This window comes from Squalius cephalus (assembly GCF_949319135.1).
Source record: "Squalius cephalus genome assembly, chromosome: 12".
Classification (NCBI taxonomy): domain Eukaryota; kingdom Metazoa; phylum Chordata; class Actinopteri; order Cypriniformes; family Leuciscidae; genus Squalius; species Squalius cephalus.
In genome coordinates, this window is record NC_137133.1 from 5406687 (window position 1) to 5422839 (window position 16153).

At 41.3% G+C, this 16153-nt stretch overlaps 1 protein-coding gene across 9 annotated transcripts in view; it reads right to left on the bottom strand.

Moving 5' to 3' along the window:
- The window catches only part of nhsl1b (NHS-like 1b), a 112918-nt gene that overhangs the window by 5642 nt on the left and 91123 nt on the right, over window positions 1-16153 (bottom strand). For 7 of the 9 annotated variants that reach the window (XM_079887286.1, XM_079887287.1, XM_079887288.1 and 4 more), the window contains exons 2-7: window positions 12977-13129; window positions 11242-11369; window positions 8362-8554; window positions 6945-7076; window positions 2288-5482; window positions 423-549 (exon numbers count right to left, since the gene is read on the bottom strand). In XM_079887286.1, coding sequence (XP_079743412.1) covers window positions 423-549; window positions 2288-5482; window positions 6945-7076; window positions 8362-8554; window positions 11242-11369; window positions 12977-13129 — 3928 coding nt within the window. Of the gene's footprint in view, window positions 1-422; window positions 550-2287; window positions 5483-6944; window positions 7077-8361; window positions 8555-11241; window positions 11370-12609; window positions 12652-12976; window positions 13130-16153 lie in introns of those variants that run through there. The other 2 variants (XM_079887292.1, XM_079887289.1) reach the window with 2 other exon arrangements.

The window sequence follows — 16153 nt, forward strand, 5'->3', positions numbered from 1 at the left end:
AAGAGCCTGCATACGTAATACGTCTGTGTGAACAACATAATGAATTTTAAATAATTCCCCATACGGTAAGCAACAGAGGTGCATTTTCACGTGAATAACTGCAGTAAGGCTATGAGAGTTTTATGACTGAATTAGAAGAGAGTGCATGTTTCTTTAACACAGCCAAATGTACTTGAGCATCCAGTGGAGTAATGCATCAGCCTGTGGCATTGCTCAATCTGACAGACAGAGACCACAGAAGCCCTACTCTTTACAGGCTGCTTTCCTTCCACGCTTTCATCTTTGATGAATGTATCTGCGATTGGATAGGACAGCCCACTTTAAAGTTATGAATTGCGGTTTATGGGAGGTGGGAAGGATGGAGTGGAAAGGAAGTAGAAGAGACTGGAAAAGGGATACCAGCAAAGTATTTGGGAATTTACCTGTGAATGGCAGCAAAGAGGTCCTCTGTGGTGCGGGGCCGCGTGGGGGTCACCATGTCCCCACAGCTGTCGCCGTTGATGCTGGGAGATTGAGCGACGTCCAACGTGCTGGACTCAAACACCTCACCTGGTAGGACATTCATATATTAAACTCATATAATAGAGGATGTATTTAAATTTCTTTAAATAAATAAATATATTAAAATATATATAAATTGCATAGTTTTATTATAAGCATTGCGCCTCCAACACCAAGGTCGTGGGTTTGACTCCTTGAATGCAATTGACTCCAATTTATATAAAAGTCTGCCAGATGCATAAGTGTAATGGAAGTGTAATGATGATAATAATCTTCAAAGGCAGAGCCTAATGACATGAAAATAAATGAACACACTGCAAACAGGACCCAGCTGACAAACAGATACTGTCATTCTAGAACTCAATATTATGTCAAATATGCATAGGCATGTTTGGACAAACTTGTCTAGAAAACAAACAAACAAAAATATTCAAAGCAGAGAGGAAAACATATGTAGATAAACACTGGTAGAGTTTGAATGGTTTTACATAAAATATCAGATAACATCAGATTTTAAAACAGTCAATCAAAATCCTACATTTCATATAAGTACCAAGACACATCCTAGAGCCATCGATAAATCCAAGGACACACACATATACTTCACAAAAAACAAAACCCACATGAAGACAGTAAAAAGCTTTATGTTTAATATTGTCTTACATTGTTATGGTCGTATCCACCTTCCCAGAGTTCAGTTGCAGTGCTCTGCTCTCCTCTCATCTCACATCTGCACTTGCCTGAGACACTGAGGGTGATCTCACGTTACGCGCTCTCTTCCATACCCCTCCCTCACTTCTCTCTTCCTCTACCCACTGTCAGCTCCACCCCCCGCCCCATCCTGTTTAAACGGCTTTCCCTAAGGAATGCTGTCCCATTCTATCCTGACCCTGACTAGAAGTGTGAGGGGGAGAGTCTGTGGACACTGTAACACTGGTGACGTTGAGAGAGAGAGAGAGACGCACATTTTCCCTTTTGTTCTATGCTGTAATAATTGTATAAATTTAAGAGAAACACCTATAAAAGTATCAGTATGTATACTGCACACTCTCATTAAATAGACACTGCTTTAATTACCATATTCAAGAGTTGTCTGTGTATAGTTGTTGTCAGTACTTTTGATATTCAGTATTTAGAATTTATATTATTTAGAATATTTATTTTATTTTATGACCTGCAACTTAATTCATCTGCTTATTCCCTTATTTACCTGATGTTTCAGAAACCTGATGTTACCTGATGTAACATGCATTCAAAACTGGTGAGAAAATCTATAAATGAAACAATGAAAAACAAAAGGATGAGAGAGAATGGTAAAACAGGAGAGAATGAGAAAAGGATGAGAGAATCAGAAGTCAAAGGGACAGATGGTGGAAGGGGAGGGGTTGCTGAATGAATACAGTGAAAGACTTGGGGAAAGAGACAGAGAGAAGTAAAACTAAATAAGTACTAAATCCAAAGGGCTGCTTGAGTGATGTCCAATTCTAAGCCCTGATACACTCATGGTCGAGGTGATCAAAATCAGCCACCTCTTGCCTTAAATGCATGTATACTCATACACAAGTTGTTGTTTTTTTGACAATGCTGTTTTAATACAAGCTTAAGTGCTAATGTGCATCACCTTGTTCCTTAACTCTCTTTATGTAATTTAAAGCTTGGAATCACATGTCACCCAATAGTGCCTCTGACTCTTTAAAAAGGTCTGCGTATTTAAAATTGTATGATTTTGTGTCATCCAGTTTTATAAATGATCTCCACAGAGTAAAATGAGAAAAATCTAACTCACCAGTTTCATCATCTTTAGATCCAAAAGATTCTGTGCTGCTGGTTACATCTTCATCATCTCCCTCTTCTCCATCCTTTCCTTCAATGGTACCCATGTCTGCACCAAGAATGATGGTACCAGAAGTCTGGGAGAACTCCTGAGCTTCACAATTTGTGAAAGAAATGTCTCTTATCTCCTCAGGAGGTACAGGAATGCCAATGCTACCCTTCTCAGTTGTCTCTTCCTGTTCTGGCACAGGTGTGGGGTCCAGACCTTCAGGCGTAGTTGTAGAGATGTTAACGTCATTTTGAGCACTCAGCAAATCACTGACATGATCCACTGATGAAAAGGTGAGAGAAAACATGGGCTTTTTGGAAACCGCAGGAGGCTTTTTCTTGGGTGTAGCGTTTTGTGGTGTTTCTGCAGGTGATGAGAGGGCAGTCTCCAAACCATCTACTTCAGTTGTGGCCTTAACCTCGTCAAGATCTATGGATCCATTTGTGAGGCAGGATGTTGGTTCAGAAATTGATTTTAAATCACAGTCAGGTTGTGCTTCAACATGGCTATCCTGGCTATGCTGGATGGAGAGTTTTTTCTCTGGAGATGATGGTCTTAAATTTGGAAGTATTGAAGAAACCTGAGGAAGTGTGGGATGCCGTAGTTTGAGAGGCTTATCTGGTGTTTGGGGTCTGGCCAACTGATTAACTTCATTGTTTTTTGGCTGCTTTGCTGACCGAAGTTGCACACTCTGCAGGGCAAATGGGGTGATCAGAGGTATGCCAACCTTACTAGGCTGCTCAGAGTGAGGAGCAACTGTTCTTCTTTCTGAGTTCACTGGTTTTAGGCTACCCTTAATTTCCTTCAAACAAGTAGAAGAAGGTGTAGGTGGTGTCATGCTGGGTAGGAGTTGATTTTGGGGTGGAGAATAAGCAGGGATAGGGGAAAAAGCAGGCGGTGGTGGTGGTGGAGGAGGTGGTGGAGGGCTGAAAGAACAATTGAGGCCCGACAAGGCAGGGTCTATCAACACTTCTGGAGGTGGAGGCGGTGGAAATTCAGGGGAAGAATTGATGTAAGGAGGGCTCATGGATGCTTGTTGAGGGGGGGTGGTGGGTAAAGCAGGTGGCGGAGGAGGAAAAATCTGGTCTGCAGTGCCCACAGGGCTGGAAGGCGCAAGGGGAGGAGGAAAGGACGGAGCATTGAAAGGTATAAGAGCCACAGGGGCAGCTGGAAGAGGAGGTGGAGGAGGAATATTGTTCCTGTTGGAATCAGAGGTGTTAGAGGAAAGAGAGGTGGAAGAAGAGGATATGGATACAGATGAGAGCAAGGATGACTTTCTTTCAGGCACTCTGGGTTTGGGCTTGCTGCCTGATGGGGACCTGCATCTCATAAAAGAGGGGACGGGAGTGCCAGCTGTTGGAGTGTTGGATTGACTTGAGTATCCACTTGATGGAGAAGTCAACCGATGTACCCTGTCTGGCGATGAGGTGCCTGTTCTGGGCTTTACACTTCCTTCCTGAGCAGGAGGAAGAGTAGTCTGGTTACCATTGTGGAGGTCTCTTCCATTTACCATCTCAACCACTTGTCCAGCAGAAAGTGAATTGGTGCATGGTGACTGTGTTTGATCTCCAGATGGACGAGGATAATCCACATAGTAGCCCCAAGAGTCTGCATAATCAGAACGAAGGCTACTAGTGTCACTATGAGAAGGTGTGACATGACAGATGGAGTACACATGAGCCATCCCTGCTGCTGATACACCACTGCTGCCTGCACTGATGCTGCTCTGGCTCCTGGGACGAAGCATCCAGGGGTCCTCATAGTCGCTACAAGGACTGTGAGATGGTGAGGTGGAGGACCCTTTGCCTTTCAGCCCATTCTGAAGTGACTGTTGGAGTGTGGCAATTAGTGACTCATTAAGAAGAGAACCATTGCGAATATCTGACCCTCCAATATTGGCAGTAGGGGAGCTGGTTTTCTTAGGCTTTCGTCGTAGAGAGTCTGTGCGTGCTGGTGGAAGAGGTGGTTTCTTAGGCTTGCGTAGAGAGATGGAGCGTGACAGAGAGTGATCACTGTACAAGCTGGTTCTGTCTTCCTGCTGACCCAGGCACTCGTACATACTGTGTCTTCCTGCTCTTCCTCCTATACCATGACCATGGCCACTACCCTGGCTCCTTGACCTAAGACCTGAATCCAGATGCATGGAAGTGTAGTAGCCATCATTGTCCATTGAGTAGAGTGAACTAGAATCTGTGCCTTTTGAGGAGCGTTCAAGGCTACTATAGAGATGATTTATAGGTGTTGAGCTGCTGGAAGTCAGTGTCCTTCTGGGCAAGACATTCTCAGGAGTGTCGTAAATCCATTGCTCGTCTGAAGACAATGTTCCTGCGGCAATGGTGCTGTGGCTGTGCAAACTACTATCAGACTGGCCAGTCTCACTGCAGGTATTCTTCATGCCTGACTCTGGTGTGTGTGATCCTGTGCCTACACTACTAGTGCTCTCACTGTTGACAGCTGAGACCATGCTAAGAGGTCTAGCATTAGTGTATGGTGAACCAGCAAGTGGGCTCTGGCCAGGGCTTGATGTGGTGTGAAGTGCAATAACCTCAGCAGAACAAGACAGAGTAGCATTAGGTATAAGGGAGGTTGAGTAGGCTGCATGTGGAGAAACTACACAGGCTGATCCCCACTCCTTTTGAGTACCTCTCACCTCTTGAGATTTTGGCCGGGCTTGGTTACATACCCTGGGGGCATTCCTCATGTGCACCACAGTTTCATCTACTTGTAATTTTCCAATCTGCTGAGGTGCTTTTGCAGTGGAGTCTTCTTGCCTGAAAGGGGTGCTACTGTAAAGGGGCTCTGCATTTAGAGAGACCCGTGCACCTCGTGGCAAGCTGTGAAAACGTTGGATATCATTGCCAAACTGTGGTTCCATTACAACAATAGAACTTCCAGGGGAGCTCCCATCATAGACAGAAGAGATGTTCATGGCAGAACTGGAGATGCCGGCCATCTGAGCAGCAATTCCTTGGCCCTTCTGAGCTCGTATTCTCCTCACAGAGGGTGGGACAATTTTCACCTCCTCAGTTTGGCAGCCAGAATCTTTTGTTATAGATCGACGGAGAGTTGAATTCCTATTCATGACTCGCCCAAGTGTTGAATACTGTCCAGGGATAAACATGGACTGTGGCCGAAGCTCTCCTCCGCGCCCTTTAGCTGCTACAGAGAAAAAAGAAAGGAGACAATTATGACAAGTACTGCAGCTGCTTGTTTTTCTGCTTCTCTCCCCTCCATCTCTTTGTGACATCAGCTGCCAATCAGATTAACCCTCTCTATTGAGAGCTAATTCATTTGATTATCTTGAGCCACATGTGGCATGTTGATGACTACTGGAAACTTTGATTAAGGTTGATAACTTAATGGCTGGCACCAAATTTGTTGTCCATTCCTGAGTGTCACTGAGAGTTTGCACTAAGTCAATGATCTTAGTAAGCTTGTGCTCGAAGGAAGACAGGCAGATGGTCTAGTAGTACCACAACACTCTCTCACACAAACCACACATCTTTATGGGCTTATGCATGCAAACACATTTCTAGAGTTTAGTTGAAAACCACAGGCTGTTAATGTATTACGCCTCCTGTTACCATAATACACACACAGCAAAGTGCAACCTTGCATCTTCTTAATGTCACGCTCAATGTTAGAGAATAAATTACCATTCAAGAGTAATCATGACATTCTAACTGCCAGACAGAAACGTGTCTTAAAAGCATTTCTATCAGATCAGCTTAAGTTTTAGAGCCAGGGATAGGACACTGGTGCATGAAGTTAGCCCTCACCCCTGCATGTATAAACAACAGAAAGGCCTCATTAAAAGCATATCTACAAATAGCAAATACAAAGACTGATACAGAATGCCCTTCCCACAATCTGGCATGAGCGCAAACAGATATGGCATTTTAACAGTATGCTAGTGTATTTGAAAATTATATGAAATTTGCTGATATACTTCCGCCTAACAGGAAAAAAAAAATCCTACGAGGACTATCTGCACTATTTTTACTTATACTACATCTATTTTAACTCTCCCCTCCCCCTCCATTACTCTCCTGATAAAATATGAAGTGTTTTGCCAGAAGAATCTGGATAGGGGATTATGAAGTGGCTTCAGTTGGCTGCAAAGCAAAATGTGGCATGCCATCTCCAACAATGGCTCCAAATACGAGCACTCACATACACTAACAGGAAGCAAACTAAATAGAATCAGGGACCATGACCCAGGGGAGTGGTGAGAAATGGAATGCGGGATGCAGCTGTTGGATGCTGAGATTATATAACGGAGCGTTGAGAGTATGCATGCAAGAAATCCACATTTAGGGCATGAGAGATTCTGTAATGATTAGCAAATCAATGGATGATTTGAAAATAGACTTATAAGACAGCAATTTGGAATTTATTTTGAATTGGGAAGTCAAAGAGCTCAGATTAGGATGATCCTAAGACTTCTAAAATCAATGCACAGAAAATGCATTAAGATGGGAAAGAGAGGCAGGGTCATGACAAACTACATTATATGGTCATGACAACTACAGTACTACATGAAGATGACTACAGAGTCATCTAAATGGAAACAGGTGAGGCAGGAGCAGCAGCACAGAAAGCTGGCAAAGCCATACCATACCTAGTTCCTGTTGGACGTTGTCAGGCACCCCTGAAATAGTCTTTCTTCGCTTAACCTTCTTGGGCCGGCGGACCAGAGTGTCAGTGTTTATTAGGGAGCGGCGGATGCTGGCCTGCCTGTCAAACGTCTCCCCTGGAGACCAGTTGACGAGGACAGACAGGCAAAAGGGCCAGTTAGTAACATACATGCATCACACATGCAGAGCACACACACATACAGATACTATACCAGTAAACTTTCATGCAGAGCCACACACATTCTGCAGAAGCGAAATAATGTGAAAACCAGGCCAAAATTAGAAAAAAGACAAAAACAAAACTGCATTCATATCTTTACTCATTCATGTTTTAAGTGGGTCTGTGTTTAAGTGTGTCTGTGTCAAGAAAGCAAGTAGCTATATAGCTATATGTTACAAAATACAGAAGTTCCAGAAACAGCTATTAAAATCTTGATGGGTGAATGACTTAAATCAGTCATAGCACCCAATATTAAGGTTTAATATTGGGTGCTATGACTGATTTAAGTCATTCAGTTGATATATGCAAATACTGCGTTTGCCTTTGCCTGGCAGTATAGTGGTTACGACTCTCTGATCTGTTGTACACTAAGGGGAATTATATCTAAATACAATGATCTTCCTCTATACAAAGTATATGAAGAGGAAAATTCGGTTTGAATTATATCATTAGAAACAGTATTTTATATAAAAGCACTTTTGTGCTGCAAGATGTGCTGTAGCACTGCAAAAGCAAGGGAACCCCAGAGACTGGGCACTGTTGACTAAGCCTCAGCACGCTGAGATGCCTGACTAAGTCACGGAGCTGACAGACTGAATTAGTGTGTGGTGTGTATTTGTGTGTGCTTTATAGTATAATACAGCTTCTTCCTGAGTCATAGTGAAGTTCGGAATTATTTAAAGGGATTGGACATAGAGAGCTTATTCTGTCTGAAGAAGACTAGTAGGAAAGACTGTTCTTTTGGATTAGGTGTTCATAGTGATGCACAGCTGAATTTATGCATCGGCAGGAAGACTGAATGCTCAAACAGATGACTTTCAAAGGTCAAAGAGATAGAAGGAAATGACAGAACTGTTAATATGAGAACTGTTAATACACTCAGACACATTCATGTTAGATCTATCCATGTGGTTATGCATCCAGAACAGGCGGTGTGTAGTGATCATGCATGCAGTGCTCAAATGTTAGGAACAGACAAATCAGTTACAATTTCTAAGATTTTACTGATTTTAATGAAAGATCCACATGAAAGTAATGTAACGTAACACACAGACCAACAATATGAATTCTAGACTGACAAACATAGGGACTCATTGGAGACACAACATGAAAGTGACATTTTGAAACGTTTCTACAGTGCTGGCATGTTTGACTGACAGTTGATGGGATATATTTCTTACCCGTGACATCGATGGGGACAATATCTGTGAGAACAGCCTTAGCCTGCTGCCTCATCTTCTCTTCTGGAGTGGGCAGGGGCGGGGCTTTGGACCATGACATTTGTCCATCAACCTCAACCCCCTCCTCCTGTGCGGGACTTTGTGCTCTCATTTGGCAGGAGTCTTTCTCTTCCTCTCCTGAAGATGCTGTAGACTGAAAAGATGTGAAAATACAGTGAGTTTCATGACTGCAGTAGGCTTATAGAGATGATTAAACAGAAAGTTTAGTAGTAGTAAACTAGTAGGACATTAATATTCAGACTCAGAGCTGCAACACCCCTTATTTCTCTTTAGCTTTAGTCAAGGGTTGTTTAAAGATTGTGTGCCCCAACTTATTGGAGCTCCAGGAGTAGGCTATACAGAGTGGTTTCACGGGCAACTGACCATCAAACCACACACACATAAACACACTGAGAAACTAGAATAGAGACAATAAGAATAGAGAAAGGGAGCAGAGAGAGGGGGAAAACCAGCGAGGCGTTAAAACTCTGTTCACGCATTGTGATTCTGAAATGGGAATGCCGTTCGCAGAGTTACAAGAGGACCATCTGAAGTTTCAATCCAACACCTGGGCCTCCCTCAACCTCCCAAACAAACCGAATATAATTAAACCACTACACTACATTTAATTATCCATCCAGGTCACTACCAATAGTCAAAAACCTATTCACAACTGCCTGAGGTATTGTTTAAACATTTTATTACCTGTCCTGCCTTCAGTGGATTGACTTTCAGTGTAAAATAAAGAGTATGACGAATACATCACATTTTACAAGTGGCCAATTCTTATTATTAAATGTTTGAATGACAGCTTACCTTGATTTGCACAAAAAATGAAGACAACTTAAGCATAGTTTCTTTGTTCTGAAAATAAAACCTTTTTCTTTCTTTGTAACCCCAGAGTTCTTTAAAACTTTATAATTACGGCCTTTATATAAACGGCCAATTAAACCATAAACAAATATATTCCAGTGTTACTCTTGCCTTGATTAAAACTAAAAAATAATAATAATACAAAAATAAATCAATACTGTGATTCTTCTGAATATTTTGTTTTTTCGAGCGCTGTTCAGCGGACTATTAAACAACTTTGATTCGCACGCGAGTGCACATATATGTCTCTGATTGGCCATTGTGTTCACGAGCTCAACATATATGTCTGTGATTGGCTGATCGTGTTGACGCGCTTCACCGAGCGCACACACATACACACAAGAGCGTTTGAAAGCAGGCGTCTATCAGTGGATCCCCAATATATCTGCTGATAGACGCCTGCTTTCAAACACTCCCGTTTGCTAACTGTAACTTAAGCACACGGACAGGTCTATTTACAACACATACACATAATAAATGAATAAATAAATGTATTATGTATATGTTACAACGTGATTGAACCGTTGATCACTGTAGCCAATCACAGACATATATGTTGAGCGCGTGAACACAATGCCGAATCAGAGGCGTTTACGAATCCGTTCAACAGCGCTCAAAATGCTGCTATCGTCACATTTTTAAGATTTCAGTACCGACTTGCCTTGGTACGTTTGACAACAGGAATTTTGTTATATATTGTCACTTTAGCCTGCTCCAATAAAACAATTTAATGAATATTATTTTTTTTCTCCTTTAAATTTTAAACAAAAAATAAAACAAAGCAGCAAAAACTTGTTCAAGCAGCAAACAATTTTATGTTTCATGATCTTCAGCCAGAATCTTAAAGGTAAAATTGTTTTTTAATGATATAACAAAAAGAAGAGAAAGAATGAACAAGAAAAGAATAGGAAAGAGGAACAGAAGTATAAGGCCAGTCCAGCACTGTAACCTGAGTTAACCTCATCCCAGTGGGCTGGGAAAGCAGGTCTAGGGTGGTGAAGGAGGTTAAAAGGGCATGGGATCCTTTAGGGTGGGCCAGGGGCACCAGGAGGACAAAAGGACCCCCGAATCTTTGCTTTTACTGTGTCTGACCTTTCCAGGGCCCCTGAACGCAGTGTGATGAGGAGCAATAAAGAAAGGATAGAGAATGAGGGCAAGGGTATGGTGTACTATAAGACTGGTGTGCTATAAACAAAACCGCATGATTTCTTGCTAAAAACATTTATGATTGTCCTATTGAATCCCTTCAGTAAAATCCCCTTTCTTTCAAACCTGTCTTCAATGCTCATAAGCTAAACAGCAGCTTTCTAAATCACAATATCTCAGTAAATAACTATTTTAACACATTATGAATAATAGTTTCATTCGAGTGTCATTCTCCTGAGGTTCAGCTCTTATAATGGGGCCACACATGGCTGACAATATTAATGAAGGCAACAGAGACGCTGAAGAACTGAGGCGGGAACTTCACAGAGGAACATGTGGGAAGCTTTGATTCAGTACCCAGAAGCCCATCTGCAGGCAGACACTCTCTCCAGCAGAGGGCAGACAAATCCCACAGGCTGCTACAGTCAGCGTTCTGATCCGATTTTATAACAGATCACTCTTTTTATTCATTATTTTTATGGCCAATAACCAATATGGTGGCAAATATTGTAAATCTATACTAACAAAAAAATTCCTTTACACTACGTGAATTCATCTTAAAAAAAAAAAAAAAAATGTTTTAGCACATTTCAAAAATTCGGTATAGGAAAAAGAGTATAGGGAAAAAAACTATATATAAAGTGTTAAATAATAATAATCATTATTATTATTATATTTAATATGCAGATATATAATTATATGATGATTATTAAATGTTATTCAATATGTTTAAAATATCAAGTCAACATCAATAATCAGAACAACACACAAAAAATGCGATGGTCTACACATGGTCTCTGATATTTTGTTAAATAGGCCTACCTTTTTATCAGCGTCATCCCCTTCGATGTCCTCATCCTCATGTTGCGAGTTTGAGGAGCCTGAGAAGGTGGGTCCCTGTGAGTAGTACTGTGAGCTGCGGAAACCATCTTTCCTCAGTTTATCACATTCTGTGGGAACAGAGCAGAAACATCAGGACCAATCCGAAAGAAAGTTTTTAGGAACTTTCAAACATGGATTGAAGTACAGAAGCAGATAGTGTTTATTTAGCTCCATCTAGTGGGTTGAGAGAGAAATGACCATTTGTAGGTCTTCATGAAAATTACGAATAAAGTAAATTGTCTGATCCAACTAATAATAAGATAATTCAATTCAAGTTTATGTTTAGCACCTTTGCAAAAATATTCTGGATGAGAGAGAACTAGAGATTAGAAAAGAGTAGTAGACTGAGATCTGTTCTGCTCTGTATGTGTGTGTGTGTGTGTGTGACAGACTGCATCTTGCTGACTTTCTAAGCTAACTGTTGCAGATGGCAGCTCCATCCCCTTGGCACACATCCCACAATCCCTTCAGTCATTCAGTCAAGTGAATCCAGCAGTCTCTCTGCTGACAAAAAAAATAATGCTCATCTGCTTTCATTATTTCCTGATGTTTGTTTTATGACACTTCACTGCAGCTGTGCGATGCACTCCATTAAATAGCTGAAGTGTGCAATTTCTGTGCCACTGACGGAAACAAACCGAATTGCAAAAATATTGACTTGTTTTGCAAAGTTTTCACAAACCACTCCCTTATCCGCCAAAGGTAAAAAAAAAAAAAAAAAATTCTCATAAATTCTTTTGTCAGACTGGACTAGATGCTCAAACAGAGCCAGTGTTTACACTTTTGGAGAAATCAGAGTGGCTTACTTAATGGCTGTTTCTGCATATTAAACTGATGGCTATTTTTTTTTGCATATTAAACTGAAATAGAATTGCACTCCTCAGCTTTAAAAATGCCAGAGATGGGAATCAAACCACATATTTGCACAAGAGCAATGCACATAGGAGACAAACCAAGAGTCTAAAATGACTAAAACAGCCAGACTGTTAAAATGTCTTCCTCTAATTCTCCAAAACCACTATTTATTTTGTTTGCTAATCCTTTACGGTTTCCTTCAACACTTATCCGTCAGCTAAGACTTTAAATAGAGACGAGCAGGTTTACAAACGCTTTTTAACCTGTCATTAAACATTCAAGACACTTGTGAACTTCCTCTGATCTACATGTGCCTAGTGTTGTTTGTCTTGGCAGAATAAGCCTGTTTAAGAGTTTTTTCCAAACCAAAGAGAGACTGCCAGGAAAGGAAAGACATAAGTGAGCGGGAAGTATAAACAGCATTGGGAAAAGTGTTTGATGGTAAAGCTCTACCTGTCCTCATGTCCTCTAGTCTTCCTCTCTGCCATCTGAAGGCTTGAGGTCTCTAATAGAGTAATATGACCTACACACCTGTGCCTGTATAATTAATCAGGCTTCACATCAGCCACCTGCACTGTTTGAGAATCTGCTAATTGAACCTTGATCTGCACCGCTCTGAGCTGTACTGTTAAATCGACCCCTGGATGTCACTAACAGGCCGTTTCACAGGTGTCCAGCGTGCACTCAACAGCAACGAGTGACATCATGGGCACGTTCACCTGCTGCCCGCCCGGTGTGTTTGTTCCCATAGCAATGCCGATCTCATGAGAACTGCAGCAGGTTTGAGGTTGATTCTGGTGTGTGTGTGTGATTCTCATACCTCTGAGAGCTGTTTTCAAGTTAACTTTGGCCTGGCGGTGCAGGTCTTCCACGCAGGCCGGTCTGGATCCCGGCAGAAAGACGTTCTCCTGCTGGTGCCATGGAGCCGTGTAGTGCACAGTCCACTTTTTCTCTTCATCCAGATTAGATACAGCTAAAAAAGAAAGACACTTCAAATTATTAATATGCCATAAACATTTCAAATTACCTAAATGTAGCTGTTTATTCTAGCAAAACTCATTGAACGTTTTGCCAAATGCAAGTAATAGCCGCCAAATGTGTCCATTTGTGGACTCACCGTGAGTCAAAACAGAGCCGAAAGGACTCTTTTTTGTTTTAAACTCTGCTACACTTTTAACTGAGTCAGTAGCCGCGTTTCCATTACCCTTCAAATTGCGCAAATTGAAATTGCGCATTGAAAATACGCCCAATGGAACAATGCAATTTGGCAAAAACTCACATTTATCGCAAAAAGTTTTTACGCTCACATGAGGTGGTTTTTCAGGCAATTCGAAAAAGAAATATTTCGCAAAACTGCAATGGAAACAGTTTTTGCGCATTTGCAGGTCACCTGACGTAGATGACGCGGTGTGTTTGGACAGAATACGAGACAGAGTTCTTTATTAAATTCATAAAAGACAAAAGAATTACAGGAATAATGGATTCTAAACCTCAAATAAATGCAACAATCAAGACCTCGAAGCAGATATGAGGGAGAAACACCCTGAAACACCTCATATGTGCCGCTCACAAGTATAATAAGGGTCGTTCCTTACCATTAATGCTTTGAAAACACACATACATCTCCTTCGATTAATAATAATGGCTAGTGCAGTGGCTGGATTAGTACATAAACCTACCAACATCCGTTGCCATGGTTTTTGGAATGATTTTACTTATCGCGAGAGGAAAAAATGAAGTTTTAGTCGCATAACATCGGTCAATGGAAACGCCGTCATTTCGAAATAGTTTTTTGTCTACATTTAGAAAAAATCACAAAAGCTTTGCGCAAATCTGTAATGGAAACGCGGCTAGTGAACCCCAAAAAACTGGAACCAAGAGTGACTCAAAGTGAACAGGAAGACTAGTAAACTACCTAGCAGAGGTGCAAATGAGCCATGGGGAATGTTGAAGGAAAGACCCCTGGAGCTGGAACCCCCAGCTGTCCCGAAAGCAAACAAACGAGAACAACAGGCTGGTCGTTATAACGTGAGAGGAAGGGAAAGTAGAGGAGCAGGGGTGGGGGTTCTCTCACAGGTGCGAGGAGCTCTGTCCACAGGTGGCACTGGGCCATTAGGCCGTGATGGCCCATCATGTGAGAGCTGCCAGACTTGACAAGCGGAGCCCACGGGAGGCCTTTGTCTTCATTCATGAGGCATCAGATCTTTCAATACAGAAGTGATTTCTTACTCCCTCTTCAGAGAGACTAACACATGATGATGTGTGACTGCAAATGAATCTATCAAGGGCTTCTGTGCACAGCTTCAGGTATCACTCAGGCCAAATGCCTTTGCGAGAATTTAAATTTGAATTTAAAATAAATAAATAAATAGATTAATATTGTGCAATACACTACCATGAAAAAAGTTTGGGGTCAGTAAAAAAAAAAAAAAAAAATTAAAAGTCCCTAATGCACAACAAAGCTGCATTTATTCGATCAAAAATACCCCCCCCCCCCCCCCAATTTTTTTTTAACTTTTCTATTTACAAATCTCTCTTTCAATATATATATAAATATGAAGACTTCAGATGCAAAAGCCTCTAAGTGCCATCTGAAATTTTCTTCTAAAATGAGCATTTTTATCAAGCCTGTATATTTAAGTTCAGTAATTTCACTTTTATGACAATTAATAGGTAATTTTCATTGCCATTAAAGTGAAATAACTGAACATAAACATACAAGCTTGACAAAAATGATCATTCTAGAAGAAAATTTCAGATCTGAAGTCTTAAATATATGTATAAAGAGACAGTGATGATGCCAACATACAGTTGTTTGGATCTAAAGTACAGGGGGAAGGTGGTGGACTCGATCTCAGGGCAATCAAACCAAGTGTGAAAACATGTTCTTTTATTCCTTCTCCAGGTTTATCTCTGTTTATTAACCACATAACTGGCTCTTTGAACTTATTGTTCAAATCAATGCTGGGCTTCAAAGGGACGCTTTCTCCTCAAAGGCATCATCTGTGAATGTGTAGACATCAGGCGGGACAAAGCAGTCAAACACATGGGAGGATGCAGAGGGCATTCAGAACTGTAGAAAAACACGTTTCAAATACAGCCGTTTGTAAACTGAACGACACTGATCATCAAGTGCTGAATCTCTCTGTTTAGGACATAAATGACCTGCTTAAAGTCTGTGAGAGCCACCAAACATCAAGCTTCCAAAGTGCAGAGGCATTTAGCTGTGTGTTATTCTGAACAAAAAACAAATCACAGACTTATCCCTAGAAAGTGTTCACAGTCGGAAATATTGATGCATCGAGTTTTCATTTCATTTGTGCTTTTGCCTAGGGTTAGTACCTAAATGTTATGTAATCATGGCTTCATTGGCAACAACTAAACAGGTCAATAATCTACCAACCAGCCAACACTGTCACATAACCAGACCAACACAGAATCTGTGCAAACATTAGTGCAGTGACCCTAAATAAAGGTTTTCTAAAAGTGTTCTTGAACATATCACTGCAAAAAAAGGCACTCAAGCAAATGTGTTCATTCTATCAAGAGAACCATTTGCAGGAGGACAAAACCAGATGCACAAACAGCATTAAACAACCTTACTACTCTCAGTAGGAGAGATAAAAGTGAGCAAGCCCTTTGAAGTGCCTACAGTAAATATCAGATGATTCTAGAATGGGCAATACACACACACACACTCGCACTCAGATAGCCCCGTCCCCAACCCATTAAACCTGTCTGTGTGCTCTCGGGGAGTGAGGAGAGCGGCAGCAGGAACAAAAACCTGCATTGTGCCCAACATCAATCTCCACATCAGCCTGAGCTCAGCACTCAGAATCAGCCCACTGAAAACTCCCATAATCCCTCTGGTCCTGCTCATACCCGCACAAAACACACACACTTTGCAGTTACCACCACGTGTCGCACTGAAATAAAATGAGCTCATCCACCAGATTTTAGCTCAAAAGATAAATGATCATAATTAAAAATTAATCAC